This window comes from Seriola lalandi, unplaced genomic scaffold (genome assembly GCF_002814215.2).
Source record: "Seriola lalandi dorsalis isolate HSWRI2012SDOR001 ecotype SW California unplaced genomic scaffold, Sedor1 jcf7180002054884, whole genome shotgun sequence".
NCBI classification, from domain to species: domain Eukaryota; kingdom Metazoa; phylum Chordata; class Actinopteri; order Carangiformes; family Carangidae; genus Seriola; species Seriola lalandi.
The window spans coordinates 52853-70071 of NW_019525436.1; the positions used below are offsets into that span (position 1 = coordinate 52853).

Sequence of the window (17219 nt, forward strand, 5' to 3'; positions counted from 1 at the left end):
CGAACGAAAGTTGTTGGCATGTAAAATGAAGAGAATGGATGAAAAAAAAAAAATTCTATTACTATACTAAATATATACTTCTCTGCTACAAGATAATCTGAGAATAACAATAGAGGGTAAAGGTGACTCAAGATGACATAGTGTGCACAGTATCACCGACACAAGAATAGAAACAGATGGGAAATGGGCCGATGAGTTTAAAAAAGAAAGCTAACAAGGGGTAGGGTAAAAAAAATAAACGAGCGCCATAATGGACAACTCAGATAAACTAGAAGAATGACAGATGTTGAGAGTAGGAAGGAAATTAGTGGTAAGGATGAGGAAGGAAAAAGACAATGTGAGGACAACAAGAGAAAGAAGAGTAGGAGCGAGGGAGATCTGCGTGAGAGAGACAGACAGAGAGCAGGACAGATATGGGCCACAGTGACATTAGGCAGATGGCTCAGAGCGCTCAGCTCTGTTTACATTACTCTCACTGTTCAAGCAAAAACAGCCATGAGACAAAAGTGAAACCTGCAGCACGATGTGTGTTTGCAGGTGAATACCTCCTGTCAGTCCATGTGTGTGCGCAGTCAATACTTTCATGTGTGGATATGCGTTTTCTCTCCATATGCAAACTGTAAGTACTACTGTAAGTATTTATCTGGTGAGATTCGCTCAACATGTGTATCACACTCCATGTGTCTGAGCTCACAGGCTCAAACTAATTGCTTGCTTTTCTCAAGAGGGCAAGGGCTAGTGGGTTTACAGAGTACACAGTAAGGTCCTGTGTTTACGCAACAGCACTCCACCTCTTTAGGAGCTCTGCTTGGCAGCGTTTACATGCTACCTGTGCACGCTGCCACGCTCCCAGTGCAAGGCCACTGCACCTGCTCGTGTCCTCTGTGCTCAACAACACACTCATTTATCAAAACTCATCACTTATTACCTTATCCTGCTGCCCTTTCCCTTGCTGGTGGTTCCAGCACCATTATAATCATACCACTATGCATTATGATCTTCATTGCTCACTCCCTGTCAGGTGGGGATCATGACTGAGTTACCAATATGATTATGGCCTACTAAAAGGGTTGTGTTCAGTTTGTGAAGACTAAAATAAACCAGGAATTGAACATCACGTCACTGGAACATCACATAGTTTTTTTTTTGCCATAAAAGCAGTCGTCATTTCCCCCAGGGGGGAGGGGGGGGCATGATGGAAGCAGCCAGCCAGTCTGAAGAGGACCTCAGTCTAATCCCTGGATATCAAAATGGCATTATGTAAGAGCTGCTCTGATCTAGACAGGACAGGCAAAACAACAGTAATACTGGCTATTCAGCACAACATAGATTAAAATGTGTTTTGCCACAAAAAGCCCCCAGCAGCTTAGGGAGGATATACAGGCTTAATCAATAAATGATCAACATGGCTCTATGGATGCATTGCTGAATAAATCAACAACTCTATATATAGTATGTAATGATGCACAGCACTATTACCCTCTGAAGGAGAGGTGCAAGTATAAAAACAATGGGTCTTACATTTGAATATCTCACTCAGCATAAACATCATATAGCTTCAATGAAGAGCTAGAACAAGCTGATACGGAAATGATGTGCCATACTGTCAGATAATGCAAAATCAGATGATTTTAACAACCTTAAAGCTACTCAAGGGGGAAATTAAAGTGCAAACTAATCCCATGTTATGGGATTAATAATTGCATTTTTTTTCTTGTGATTATTGCCAAAATTGTGAGAATGTCATCAAGACAAAGAAGTCATATTTGTGAAAAGATTTCTTATAGTTAGGAGATGTTATCTTCTATTTGAGAGACACCTGACACTTGCAAAAAACTAAATTCACCCCCTTATCTAACATGAGATTCTTTATTTACAGTATATATATTAATTATATAATCTTAATATATAAAACATTAAACTTTGATTAATAATTATTTGAAACGTTCACTTCATCAGGACTTTTTATTTTATATCTTATAATAATAAAAGTTATCATAATTAATCTTGAGGGGAGCATGAAGGTACAACTCTTCAGGACAATCGTTAAGAGTTATTTCACTAAAAACTACAAATGTCAACCTCAAAGAAAAGTCAGGTCAGTTAATTTCATGTTAATCTAATCATGATAGTTGTTGAGATATTTCAGTCTGACCGACAGACTGACAGATGATCTGTAGAGCCGCGTTGCTGCCATGGCTCAACGGTAATGGTAAACAAGTGGAAATCTGTGACAATGATAGTGGTGGTATAAGTAGGGAATACAAATGTCCAAACAAACAAGAGGCAAATGTAACGATGATATCCACCTGCCCATCATTGGTAATACCTTAGCAGCAACACTATACCTTCCCTCCACATCCAAACACTCATCACCACGCTACATCTCACATCTCACGAAAGCCCTCTGGAGGCATCATCTTTACGCTGGACGAGCAAACGAGGATGGGAGGGGGGGATAATGGAATATTCAGAAACTTTATTTATAATTTTTCTCCTCCTTTATGATGGATTTAGCACAGCAGCTATTTACTTTAGCAGGAAGTCTGTGGTCCTGACAGTGAGTCTATAAACATTGACTTTTAAGGCCATCAGGCCCTTTTTCAGTCTGGGAAAGAGTTTAAAGAGGAGAGAGCCATGTGGGAGAATGTGGAACATTTAACAGCACCCTACAAGACAAACACGAATCTAATGTATCAGGAGGAAATCATTTAAAGCAGATATAATCCAGTTTACACTCACAATGGATCATATGGCTACTTGCACGTGAAAAAAGTCGCTCATTGAGATGAATCCACAGAGAATTATCACCCACTCTGCAACTCTCCTTGGCTTTATAGCATCTATTTAGTGTTCTGGTTCACTCTCACTACTCTCAGCATCACGTCTGGTAACAACAGGCAGCTGTTTTCAGCTTTAAAAATCCAATTTACTCGCAGATAAAAAGCCACACATTTCCCTCAGAAGTTGGTGAAGACCCGAAACAGAGATAAAATTTGATTTATATTAGCCAGCTGGCCAGAAACATGGTTCAAAATGAAATGATAATTTTGCTCTGTGTTAGGGGGATTATTTAACTTTATGTTAGCTAGATGTGTAAATAAGCAACAGTTTGTCAATAGGTTTTCCATATCAACTTAAAATGCTATGATATGCGAGTGTTGCATTCACAGCTTATTTCTGTTGACCCCAAGTGGCAAAGAAATCTGATTCTGTAGGGTCAACATAAAAGACAAAGGGAAAAACAGAACAAGAAACAGACTGCCAGTGCAGTGAAATAACAAACAATCCTCTCCAAGACAGACAGTAGGATGTGACTAATTACCAGCACTAGAAGCCAGTTCCATCTCAAACCACACAATCTATATAGTATAGTACAAAGTTCCAGTGTCTCTTTTCTTTTCTTCTCAGCTTGTTCACACAGCACAGCAGCAGGTGACCTGCCCCCTCCTTTAATCTCCCCCATCCTGCTCTCCATCCCACTTAACAATACTCAGCCAACACCCAGACGCTGCTCACAGGAAGGTGAGTGTGCCAGTGTGTGAGCAAGCAGATGAACAAACCTGGCAGGTCAGGGAAGATTTTTAACATTTTCCCTTGGCATCTGTTGTTGCTACTGCAGCACTTCATTTATTCAGACCCCGTGCAAGTGGGGTCAGTTGACAGGATGAAAAGTTCAGAAGGCTGCAAAATGAAATGACAGAAACAAACACTTAAGTTACTTTCAGGACACGCAATGTGCATGCCAACACTGGGATGCTTCACAGTTTAATTCACACTTTAAATCCCTTTACTTACGTCTGTTAGCAAGAAAAGAAATCAATCAGATACATTTCCCAAGACACACGCTATGAAGAGCTAGAAAAGGTGTATAGCTTTTTCTAGCTCTTCATGCTTATGGCCAGTCAGTTCAGAAGTTATTGTTGCAAACACAAGATTTGTGATAATGTGTATGCAGGCATTATGTTCTCGTCTTGAAGCCAGCCATGTATGGAAGATGGAGATGTGATGATGATTGTGATTTTATATAGAACTCAATGTTGTTGAAGAGTCTCTTTCTCTCTGCTTCTTTATCAGGCTTGTGAAAGGTTCTGCTTAGTGTTGGCCCGAGACTCACACCCACAGAGACTGTGAATTATCAGAGATGGCAGTGCAGCTTTCACTTAGCAACTATCACCCACATTCCACAGCCTCCCTCCAAAGACCTGCAGTCCACCCCCCCAGGTTCATGGAGGGTGCAGTGTGGGGACCTGGTGAAAAAGGGGGTATGGGTGGGCTCATGACTTTTGCCTTAGAAGCTCATTACAGCGACATTCCCCAGTGACAACATACTATACCCGTGACTAGTTTGCAACTTAACCACTACATCTGCAAATAACAGTTGTTTTGAGGGGAAGATGAAAAAACCGACAGCAGTAACAACCAACAACAGAGACCCCCACCCTCTGGAACGCCCTCCTGAAACACATTTATGACTGTACCAACCTGTCCACATTAAAAAAAACTACCCAAAATTCACCTTTTTAGACCTGCTTTTAAAGTTTGATAAAAGCATCTTTGAGCATCTTGATCTATCTGTAAATAAAATGTATGAATTATTATTTTTACCATTAGTATTATGAACTTTCATAAGAATGTATGACTCTGAATAAAATCAGAAATGATTACAATTCTTGTAATAATGTATAAAGGTAGAGCAGAGTGCAGCACCAGGACAGTGATCAGTGTAAACACCCTGGTAACATTAGAGTAATGATGTAGCGAGCTAAATAGTGAGACATGCTAACTATCGCTAAGAGCATTCCAACAAACAAACACACTTAATTTTAACTTAATACACTTAATCTGTTTCTTACACTTGTGCTCTTGTGGCTTTGGTTTTGGAGAGGCTAAAAAAAAAATGTCCACCCTTAATACTCTTTTAAAGCTGAATATTGCTCATACTAAAACCCCACAGCTTTAGCATGTGGAGAACTCCGAAGCACTGCCTGGTTACTGTTGCTAAGCTATGATGGACTACAGCTGCAATGATCGGCCGGTTAACTGATTAGTAGATAGACGGAAAACAATCAACAACTAATCGATTAATTGAAAATAATCAAAAAGCAGACCAGAGAGGTCATTTAAATACAATAAGAACAATATTTCTCGCTGACGTGGAATAAATCATTAAGCCGGACAGTACTGTCCAGTGAACCTCGCAGAGAATAAGACACTGAAGTATAAGACCTTTTTCTCCAGAGGGAGCCATGACTGATGGGATATTGTTGTTGAAACGGGGCCAACAAGAGTGCAAGCCAGAGCTCATTGGTCTTTGAGGAACATCTGGAACTCCTTAGAACATCTGTGTTAGATCAGGCTCTGTAAAACACACTCTAGCACCCAAAACACAATGACAGGGCTTTACTCGTGACAAAATACAAGAGTCTTTCCTGTAGGTTACCCCTTATCTTTGCCTAAGAGCGTTGGTTATTTATTTCCATATTCTTTCATTTATTTTCTCCTGCCTCCTCACGCTCCTGCTCGCACTCGCTGTCACTTTTAGCCTTTGTTACAGTGTGTGTGTGTGTGTGTGTGTGTGTGTGTGTGTGTGTGTGTGTGTGTGTGTGGGGTGCCAGGCAGCTGCTGGGTTTGTGTACTCAGCCTGAGCCTCATGTCTACACACAGCTCGCACTGCCCTTATCTGAAATGACCAGAACCACATCAACAGATAAAAGAGTCAAGCCCCGCCTGCTCACTCTGCTCCCGCACTCGGTCGGTTGGTCTATACTATACACTGTCTGGAGGTGAGACAAACTACAAGCATACATTTGTTTCTTACCCTGGAAAAACTTCACGTGAAAAAAATAATCTTTTAAGCTGCAGAGAACACAGTAACCTGTGCAGTCTAGTCATTTCTGAAAATGAGATTCGGTAAATTTATGATGAACGACAGGACAGAGTTTTGTCCTTTCTCAGGAAATCATTTTCCAGGACATTTCCAGAACAACATCAATCAAACTGTTTAAAGGTATTTTTAGTTTCTAAACGCTGTCATCATTGTGACTGACAAGAAGCAGCGTCATTTAAACAAAACAAAACTTTGTCATGTGAGGGCACAAAATTTAATACATGTACTCTAATACACAAGTTCATAGTTCTTCAGTTGCAATCATATTTTTCTCATTTTCAAAGTTGTTCACATTGCAGTGAGTAACAAGTCTCCACTGATTTTGTTCCTCTGCCACACAAACATAAAGCAGCATCACTTACATGCTCTTAAACTGTGAATGTAAACAGTCTGAATTCCCATCGCAGTCTTTTACATGCACTTACATCATGGGAAGAGAAACGTTAAAGGAAATGTTGACTTGTGTAAACATCTTGGATATATGGATCAGAAAAACAAAAATCCTCTTTCACATAAGACTGGGGTAAAGTCCAGTCCATGAAACAGTAAATATAAATTATGGACACTTATGAATAAGCATCATTTCACTTATTGTACATCCAGAGATAATTTACAGTGAGAGATTTGTTCCAACAGCAGACAATAAAACATCTTAATTTTTTTTTTTTTTTTTTAAATGAACTAATTCAGTCATAATAGATGCAGTTTACGCTCGACTCCATTAGCAACTGGGCTCTTGCAGTCTGAAGGAAGTGGTGTATTTTTGTCTAAATCAACATGTGATAAATAACATAAATCACAAAGGATGAAAGGAAATGAGCAACTGATATTATATATTATTGTGTGTGTTCCTCTAACGGCAGGAAATGTTGTAAATGTGTGGCAATTGTTTCTGTTCCTTAAAGTGTAATTTATACAGAAAGTTCCAGTCACAACATATTTTATTACAACAAACATGTTTTTTAAAGCTAAAACACACCGACACTCCAGCTCTTTTCACCTGTCAGCAGACAGGTGTGAAGAAACTACTTTTTTCTTATAAACATAAAAAAGTTCAAGTATGTCTGATGACACACGTCTTCCTATTAATAATTCTATTTTTCTGCATTTCCTTCAGCAAGTTTAGACATCTTTGACTGTTTCAGAAGTTGTGCTGAAACACAAGACCATACACATTACATAAATAATGTACAGCCCGTTGTCCTGATCACACTGGCCTTATTCTTCAGTAATGTTTCTGTAAACATGGAAAGGGGCATGCTGGGGGGCTTTAACACTGAAAAACTACACACCCCACACATTTCTATTGGCAACCAGGCAGGTGTGACTTCTGCGGAGAGAGTGTGACTACTGAAGAATTCCAGCATTGGGGGTAGCAAAAGTGTTTTTATTTAAGGAATTAGAACAAAACTTCATATAAACAAGGGACATTGAGGAAATTAAAAACCCCCTGCAAGGCTTCTCGGCATCACCTGCTGTGGACAGACAACAGGTTCAGGGATAACTGCTGTGATTAAACAGAAAGCCTCTTAGATGAGTTAGGTCAACATTAGAGGAATGTTAAGGAGCTGTAATTAGCAATAAAACCAATTGTGTGCCAGAAAAAGGAACTCATCTAAATAACTGAAGAACACAAGGCCAATTACTCAACCAAGCAAGCTTTCTTTAAGAAGTGTGTATCTCTGAGGCCTTAGAACACACAGCACTCAGGCTGCAAACATGCACAGTCATGGCGAGCTGACCATAGATAAGCTTCCCTGAACCAGACAACAGGCAAACAACATCCTGTGCATCCCTCCCTCTCAACTCCCCACCAACCTCCACTCATATGACCTCTCCTCTGTCATCGCCATGTTTAATTATGGACTGTCTCATTTCGACACCGGGGGGGAGGAAAACAAAGCACGAATCCATCCCAGCAGCGTGTCTAGAAAGCTCGGACCCCTCCGAAACTCGAGCTTTCAGATTCTCAGAAGAAGTAAACGGCAGAAATCAATTCTGACCTGATTTTTATTTTTTTATTTTAAATCTTTACTTGAAGCAACGGTTACCAAACTGTACACGAGCAAGCTGAACTGGGTCTCAGCTGCTTGAGTCGTAGTTGTTTCCATGGCAACCGCTGGACCAACTGAACACAGGCGCTGAGTGAGACACTTAGCAATGCTGTTTATTCCCCATCATTCTCAGAAGTGATGCTAAACTGATAACTCCTTTTCCAGCGCTCTTATTGGTCCACAGATTTAAATGATTGGCAGTGGTCGTATGCGTGTGTATCTATGAGTCTGCATCCATGTAATCCTCATAGAAGTACACTATACTTCGTATTATGATTATATACCATATCATCTATATACTTTAAATCATATGCTCGATAATTTAAGGTAAACACAAGAAACTTGTGCTCGATAATCATAAATCATTCAATCAAACTATCATTAAAAAAATTATGATGATAAGCTGATGAGTAATTTTCAATAAATGTATCTGTTCTGCATTTTGGTCAACCCGCTGCACAATCACCCATTTAAAGCTGGGTAAAAAGTGGAGCGATGCAAATGCAGGCGACCTATGAAGACGGGAGACACAACAAACCTTTGCCACCTTTTGAAAAGATAATGTTACCATCCCAAACGACTAGCATTAGCACCCAAGCATACAAACAAGCCATTTGTGGAATTCCTAACTCACACCCCTCCAGTGGTCGCTCCTGTCTGCCTTTTCAGTCATTACCCCGTAAGGTAAGAGCTCAAAAAGAAGCAGGGACACAGCGAGTGCAATTTTATATTTCATAGCGAAAGACATGATGCCAGTTAGAATGGTGAAAAAACAGGTTTCAAAAGCTAATGAAAATGTCCGAATGTAATACGGTTTAATATACAGTATAATATAATGTAATGTAATGTAATATAACGTAATATAACATTCTGGTGTATGTTACAGTCAATACATTAAACTATACTTTGCTGCTTCTAAATGCGTCACTATGTCACCTCACCTCACTATGGCAGTATTGTGCTTTTAGTTTACAACACTCTTATTTACAATTACAAACAAGTGAAATGTTCACACAATGAAACAATTAGGCATTGAGGGATCATATTACATTCACATGTATCAGTGCTTAAATTTTTGAGTAGGAGCCTTTGAGTAAAGCTCTGGTGTGTGTGTGTGTGTGTGTGTGTGTGTGTGTGTGTGTGTGTGTGTGTGTGTTCCCATCAGTCGGCACGCATCTCCCTCCGAAGCAAAGTGTACATGTGACAGGTATCCTCGTTAAAATGCTGCTGCTGCGTTAAACACACAAATTATTTATCAAGGAGGCTGTGGAAGGACTGCGTGGGGAGAATATCGGATTCTTGCCTCGCTGCCTCCTCCTTCCCTTATACAGGGTGTCTTATTCTATAGCTGCAGCTTTGCACAGGTGATCATCACAGGGTGACACCTCCTCCACCGGGATCCTAGTCTCCCATCTCGAAGCACACAAGGTTATTCCAGCACCAGGAGCTGCTGTGAAACTGTGAACAGCTGATACACTTGATATGGTGTGAGTTGATTAAACTATTTATTCTCTGTATAACATCCTGGAAATTTAAAAGAAAAATGTGTAAACAACCATTTGAAAAGTTTGACGTGAGACTTGCATATAAACTAAGTGTGTTACTACATAAGCAGCACATTTTTATTCAAACTATATTCCCTTATCTTATCTAATGAATACAAAACACTTTAAACACTTAGTGGGAGCTTGACAATGAAACCAGTGAAACATACTGGCTGTCCTCTGACCCAGAGTCCACATGGAGGCCTCATCTGCCCTCTGTGGTGTTTAGTGGGCTTTTAGGGGCTTAACCCATCATCTATGCTGCGGTCAAAGATCAGAGATCCTCCACAAAATGCATGAGGTTTTGCTTCATTAACGTACAACAGAAAAAGATAAAGAAATCGCTGCCGGACCTGTCGATAAACAACATTAGCAGCCTCTACACCTGTGTGTGTGTGTTTGAGGGTTTGTGAAAATGCAGGCCCATGTGTATGCAGAGAAAAGGGGGATAGAGTGACCTGCCTGTTGCTCTGACGCAGGCTCTGATAAGACTGTTCCATGTGACGCAACAGTTAGCAGAAACGCCAAGGGCCAGATATTTTTAGGAACCAGTCTTTGACCTCTCACAGCACTTGTGTCAACAACATCCACACAACAATACTAGCCATTGTCAGGGGCCATAAAGCAAATAATGCTGGAGTGAAGAATGCACAATTATAAGAAGTCTGAGTGACAAAATCCAAACATTTCAACATATAGGCAGCAATAGGCGTGAATGCAAAATAAAGTACGGCTCGACAGAGTGACGTGTATAACACGTGCTCGGTGCTTTTCTCTTATTTAATCTAGACAGAAGCATGTACAGTACGTGCCAGTATTCACACTCAATTTGACACCCACATATAAGATGCAGGACAATAGATTTATGATGTTATTTCTCAAAGAAGAAAAAACTGCAGCAATTCTGACAAACATTCAAAAGAGACTATAAGAGAAGGCGTCAACCATAACAAAGCATGAGATGGTGTGTGTCCGTGTGTGTGTGTGTGTGTGTGTGTGTGTGTGTGTGTGTGTGTGTGTGTGTGTGTGTGTGTGTATGTATGTCCTTGTGTGTATGTAGTGATGGGTGACTGGGTGGGACATGCACATGTGTATGTACTGTACCGCTGTGGCTAATTGATTTCAGCTGAGGAGTCTGAGGATCAGAGTAACAGCAGAGCGAAGTTTACATGTAACAGGATGTCAGGACATTATAAACTATAACAGACTGTAGTTTTGAAAGCAATCCTGCATAATAACAAGGTAGTTCAAACTCATAGATATTGTAGTTTATGGGATGAGCATGTACAATACAACACTGAGAGTGAAGCTAAGAAGAGACAGTGGATTCTGCTGTACGCAGCTGTAAAAACACACATATCAACCAACGCCAAGAGCAATACAGCTTAAGAAACAAGCAGATGGACTGCACGTGTTTTTGAAAGGTTTGAAGGGATTAAGGGCCATAAATTTCTAAGAGCTGAACATGAAAATACTTCTCGTATAGAAAACAGACACCGTCAAGATGTCTGTGAGTAGCCTCAGCTGGTCTTACATGACAGATTCTGTTAGATTCAGTGAGTAAAAGATCCTGGACAGAATAAAATCATACTAATGCTCATTTTTATGCACAAGCATACAACAATCTCATTCAAAATTTTGCAACAAGATTTCTGTGATTATATTATGGCATATTTTGGTCAATACGATGATGATAATTTTTTTTTTTTTTTAAAAAGGTGCTAAGGTTAACAATAACACAAAAAACTAAACTAAACAAATGGCCTGTCAAGCCATTTTTTCCAGACTTTTATCATGGTCTCTCATGCCTCTGATTTGGAGCATTTGTTTTGTGTTTTGGACTACATGCTGCAAGCCACTGAAAATGTAATTTAGTATTTTACCTTTAAAAGGGCAGCGTGCATGTAAAAATGTAAGTTTATATAAATGAGGTATTTGTTCCATCCAATAGCTTAAAGACGGTTTTTGTTTATGGACAAGAGGGGATTTTGGTGATATCTACAAATTAGGAGCTGCATTAAGAGTTTGGAGTTTATTTTTTAAAAACGAGAACAAACCATTGGTTTGGAAGTTTTGTGGAAAAGGTTATGGTTGATGCTAGGCAGGCAGTTAGAGATGCAGTTTGCAAACAGGTTATACACCAGAAAAACTTTAAATGTGATGATGTGGGATTATTTTAGCTTTCTGCTGGGTTTACTTGGAGATGGGTTTCTCCTACCACCAGGTATATACAAACAAACATTCAGAGTCAGACAAAGCAAGTTTTTGCTGATTAAAAAAGAACTAACTTTTCCTCTTTTGCAGCTTTAATTATAGGGACCAGTAATTACTATGCATTTAAAGAAACATAACATAACATTTATGTCATGGTCTTATTTTACTGATTTCACTGTGCTTGACTTACTCATTACTGACTTACTAACAGATGTTGCTGAACCTCTCTCATAATCACATCTGTACTTTCACCAAATCTCAATCAGTCATCAAACACAGTTCCCAAGTATTTTTTCAGGTCTGCACAACTTAAAAAATATGTTTTGGTGACTTTATCAATTCTTTAGTTTTGGATCCGTTCAAGTTTACAAAGGATCTGTCACAACAATAGTGAAAGTTTAACAGTCAAAGCTGTTAATTAATCTGCTTCATCAGGACTGTGTGGGTGTGGTTTGATTAGATCGGACTGACTGTGGCCTGGCAGCATGAACAAACATCCCCACACCTGTCATCACATTTTGATTCAAATGTTGTTAAATCCTAATTGGTGCACAGACGGACCTGTCATCGTCTTTATACATCTGATCCCTGCCCACTTAAAAACCAGTGATAGAGCTCAAACAAAACACAAAATATAGATAATCTCTCATGTGAAAGAACGGTTGTAACTGACAGAAAACTGTGTTCATAGAAAAGAATTAAGAAAACTGTTTTCAGAGCGTTTAAATGACTGCTCTCCAGTGGTTTGAGTTTGTCTCAGTGTTGCCGACCCACATGTAGCAACACTGACGTTGACCCCTGACCCTTTTCCCTGTGTTTACAGGAAGGTAAGTCAGGTAAAGAGGTTGAGCAGCTTGAGGCAGTGTCCGTGTCTTCTGTGTGTGATCCTCATATCTAGGTAATTTATACTCTTACTGCATATGAGCTACGAGGAAAATACAAATATTTTTGGGAAAGGGCATTTGAAAACCACCCATAGCTGGTCACAGATTAAACTCAACAATCCACTGATGAGAAGCTCCTAAAACTACAGTTTGATATACAAATAACACAAATATAGCTACAATAATAAGTTGATTAATCGATTGACAGAAAATTAATGATCGATTATTTTGATAATCAAATAATCATCTTAGTAATTTTTTAAGCAAAAATTACAACTTTTGTTGGTTCTAGCTCAAATGTGAAGATTTTATGCTTTTTTTTGTCATACGTGTGAGTAAACTGACACGACTGATTGGGTCATGGGGAAACAGGCGATTTTAACTGTTTGTTAATAATTTATTCATAAAAATAATTGGTTTATCAAGAAAATAACTTAAATTACATAACTTGCAGCCGTAAACACACTCATCATTCACTCTACGAGGATCAGCCTCCAGAATCTAGTTACTGTCCCAGTCAACAGTAACCAGCCAACTCAACCCAGCTGCACAGATTCCTTCACAGTTCCTGGTTTAAACCTACAGTGCCACCAAGCCACAATGAAAAGACAGACAGAAAAGAGGATCTGCATGTACATCATTCCTCATGCACAACTTTATCATTATCTTTGCCCATCAACAGAAGCCCTGTAAGGTTAATGAATTATTGGAGAAAGAGGAAATGCTTGTACACAAGCGTGAAGCGGTGATTGATGACAGTGTATTACTGTGTCACATAGCGCACAGACGACCTGAGGAATAAACAGCATTGCTGGGCTGCAGCTATCTCATGACATTCATTCACTTAACAATGGCAAACAATCTGGGGGCCTGTGATGGATTGTTCTCTGGTATATCATGCATGATGTTACTGGGCTCCCACGAATCCCTACCCTAGTCCTCTCCTTTAGTAATTAATTTATAATAAACAATCACAAGGTTGTGAGAAATCCAGGGAACACTGAAAGGATATTTTGCTGAATGCTTATAGCAATGGCAGAGACATTACAGTGAAAATCAACAAATCATTACGTCCTATATCCCTCTATTGTTTTCAAGGAATGGTCTTCCCATTATAACTTTTCCCCAAGGAGACAGACAGTTGTAAAACAGCTATGGCAGTTCAGAAAGCAAGCATCCACCATACCGCCCCCCACCCCCCCACCTTGGCCTCTCCCCCATCACTCCACCCTTGGAGAAAAGTACAAAGCGTCCCTTGTGTGAGAGCACAGAGACCTGAGTGATACTGCTTTATATCATGGTATTCTCCCACTGTCACACAACAGCACACACAGCCGTCCAGTCGGAGCGGTTCATTCAGCCCACTGACCTTCAGCAAGCCCCTTGGTCCTTGGCATGACGCACAAACAACACACTGTACAGCAAGACCCATAAGCTTCAGAGTAAATGTAAATACGCAGATACAATATGGTGACAAAACACAGTGGAGCAGTTGGAGAGCGTATACACTGCATCAGCCAGTTCACACGGTATCACGCCATCATAAATATCATGCCATGCTAGACGTTTTAAATGCAGCCAGGCATGATGGGACGTCACGATGCCTCCAGTTAAGCCAAATTACAATGATAACTTATCATCATCATGTTTCAACATTTTCAGGTTTCCTGATGTATTTAATTATTTATAGACAAATTTAGCCTCAATGTTTCCCATTTTTCGCTTCAAGTAACTTCAGATTTGGATGAAACATTTTTAGGCCTGAAACCAACAATTACTTTCATTATTGATTATTGCCGTCACTCAATTGATCATTTGGTCTATGGAATGTGAAAATAGGTGACAATGCTTGTAACAGGACACTACAGCCCAACATGAAGTCTTTAAATATATTGTCTGAACAAGCAGCAAACCCTTAAAAAGTTTAAACTACAGACTTAAACCCTGAATCCTAATTGAAGCACAGACGTTAAATTACTACACATGTGAAAGGTGTTTGTTCTAGTGACAAACCCACAGCGAATTATCACCATCTAGCTTTGTTCAGCTTTTTTTTCCTGCGGCCTACAACTTTATTCATCGACCCCATTTCCAGCAGCAGCATGCAGCTGTTTTCATCTGTATGCTACCATCCCAGTATCAGACAGGTAACAACTAGCTGGTGAACACAATGGAACATTTAGCAGCTAAAAATCTAGATATCTGGTGGCCAGAAACAGGATCATGTTGCAAATAGGCAACAGTTTGCTAAAATATTCACCATATTGATTTATAAGGTGTAATTTGTCAATATTGTGTTTACTGCTTGTTGCCTTGTAAATTGGCCAAAAGTCTATAAATCCAGTTTTAAAATGAAGAAGTTCATACACTGAATATGACTAAATCTCATAGACTTAATGGAGAGATCAACATGTTTCTGTGGCACTGGCTGAATGTAACCGAGCCCACAACCTGTCCTTTGCCTGAGACACGACTATTAGACAGACACAAGTCATTTAAAAGTCTCTACACTGCATCCTCTTGCCCTGATGAAGATATGCTTTATGTTGAAACATTAGTTGGTCTGTCTGCTCCAGACCTCATCACTCCACATCCTTTAAATAGTTATTTTTGGACTCGACAAATGCTTGGCTCCACAACATACATCTGTACTGATGGACCCACCAAATAGTCTGTGAGTTTAAAGTGAGGAAACTTCATTCATTCAATCAGAAAAACGGCAACATAAAGTGCCCACGTATACTGACTGAGAAATAACAGAATAGAAAGGGAAAACAAAAGTAGAACTGCCTGAATAGTTTCTGCCCTGTTCCCCATCAGTGCCAGCTCAGGTCATCATGACAAACAAAGAGTCAAACAGTCAGACGTCAAGGCTCTCTCACCTGTTTCCAGAGGAACTTGTCTTCCTGGTTGATCTGCCAGGTGGTGACCACGTGTATGATAGACAGCACTGCTCCACTCAGCACCGCCGCTCTCATCCTCACAGGCAGCAGAGTGTAGATGATGTAGATGAAGAACACAGACCACCAGATGCCTTCTGAAGCACTCCTGGGTGCCACCATGAGCACCCCGAACACCTGTACCGACACCAAGACTCCGATCACCAGGTAACTGACCATCCACATGTAGTCCTGGTGGAAGCCGTTGCGGTTGCAAACTACCATAAGAGCCATGAAGAGTGCCATCGCCACTGACAGTGCTGACGAATAGGCCACGTGAGGGGCGGCGTGGACACAGTGGAAGGTCAGCATGATGCCGCACACGATCACAAGTACCCCCATGAGCATGGTCAGGGAGCTCTGGTTCAGCCTAAAGAAATATCGCTGGTATAGGCGCTCCAGTTTGCGGGACTGGAATTTTTTCGACTGGAACACCCGCACCACCCTGAGCCAGCAGTCCGCAGCCGTCACCACCCCTGCTGTGCCGTTGGGACCCTCATCGCCCATGTCCCCGCTTCCTCCATTACATCCCCCTTTCCTCCCTTTTAGCTCCCCGTCCTCAAAGCCCAAGTCGACCGATTTCAGCCCCACCCCTTCCCCGGGAGCCCCTCCCCTTTTACCATAGTGGTCCTCCTGCCATCCGCAACGGACGCCGAAGTTGCCCCCGCCTCCCACAGCCCCAGCCACCCCTCCGCGGTGGTGCTGATGGAGGGGGGCTCCGGAGGGGGGCTCCATAGCATCTGGGTCCCGCAGACAGCTCATGTAACGCGGGTTGCAGAGAGATGAGCCTCCCTTCCGTTTGGACTTCTTGCCATTGCGCTCTCCCCACGCAGTCTTGCGGTCGTCCACTCTGGCGACTAGGAAACCACTGAACCAGGACATTCTGCAGACAGAGGAACAGTCAGTACAGGAGCAGGATAAAGAGAGATAACAACTACTGATAATACTGTATGTGGGAGGGCCCAACAACATTTTTTCCTCTATCCACCTGTGGGATTTGTTCATTTACCTGTTGGGGTTCTGGTACATGTCCCAGCCCTTTCCCTTGCAGCCGGTTCACTCATTTATCCCCGTGGACGAAATTGTGAAGAAGTGAGGAGGGATTTGTACAGGCCACACTGCGGGGCTGCAGGGCCGCGGGGCAGGAGTGACTGGATAGGGTCAAAAGGCGCACCAGTCGCTTCACAAAGCTCCAGATTTTTGTGCCAGAGCTGGTGACCAGAGACCAGGGTTAATGAGAAGACCAGTCTCTGCCGCTAGGCCTATCTCCACGACTCCTGCTGGGTCTAGAGTAAAAAAAAAAAAAAAAAAAAATCAGACACAGTAGATTTTAAATGAAAAACAGGGAAAGCTCATGCACAAATAGATCTGTGATGGTGTTCATTACAATAAATGGCACAAATTTGGATCAGATGAGACACATCAAATCATGATAATAATGTGGATATCTTGTGCTGGCTGACTCCTATTAATGAACAGGCCTGTCTCACAGTTAGCTTTTTCAATCACTTATTAGAGAAGAGAGCTCCTTTATCCCAAATCTGACAGGAAATAAAATGCATCAAATTTTCAGCTAAATGCACAGAAATCTCATTTCCTGGATAACCAGACACACTTGAGATTTTGTCTCGTGTACGAAAACTGAGACAGAATCAGCAGAGAAGAGCAAGCTGCTTCCAAATCTGTGGGGGAGA

At 41.0% G+C, this 17219-nt stretch overlaps 1 protein-coding gene across 3 annotated transcripts in view; it reads right to left on the reverse strand.

The window, feature by feature from the left end:
• LOC111671536 (adenylate cyclase type 6) overlaps positions 1 to 17219 on the reverse strand; it is a 41324-nt gene that overhangs the window by 21040 nt on the left and 3065 nt on the right. For all 3 annotated transcript variants that reach the window (XM_087179958.1, XM_023428652.2, XM_087179957.1), the window contains exons 2-3: positions 16535 to 16811; positions 15469 to 16408 (exon numbers count right to left, since the gene is read on the reverse strand). In XM_087179958.1, the coding sequence (XP_087036084.1) occupies positions 15469 to 16408; positions 16535 to 16554 (960 nt within the window). In that variant the 5' untranslated portion in view covers positions 16555 to 16811. The remainder of the gene's footprint in view (positions 1 to 15468; positions 16409 to 16534; positions 16812 to 17219) is intronic.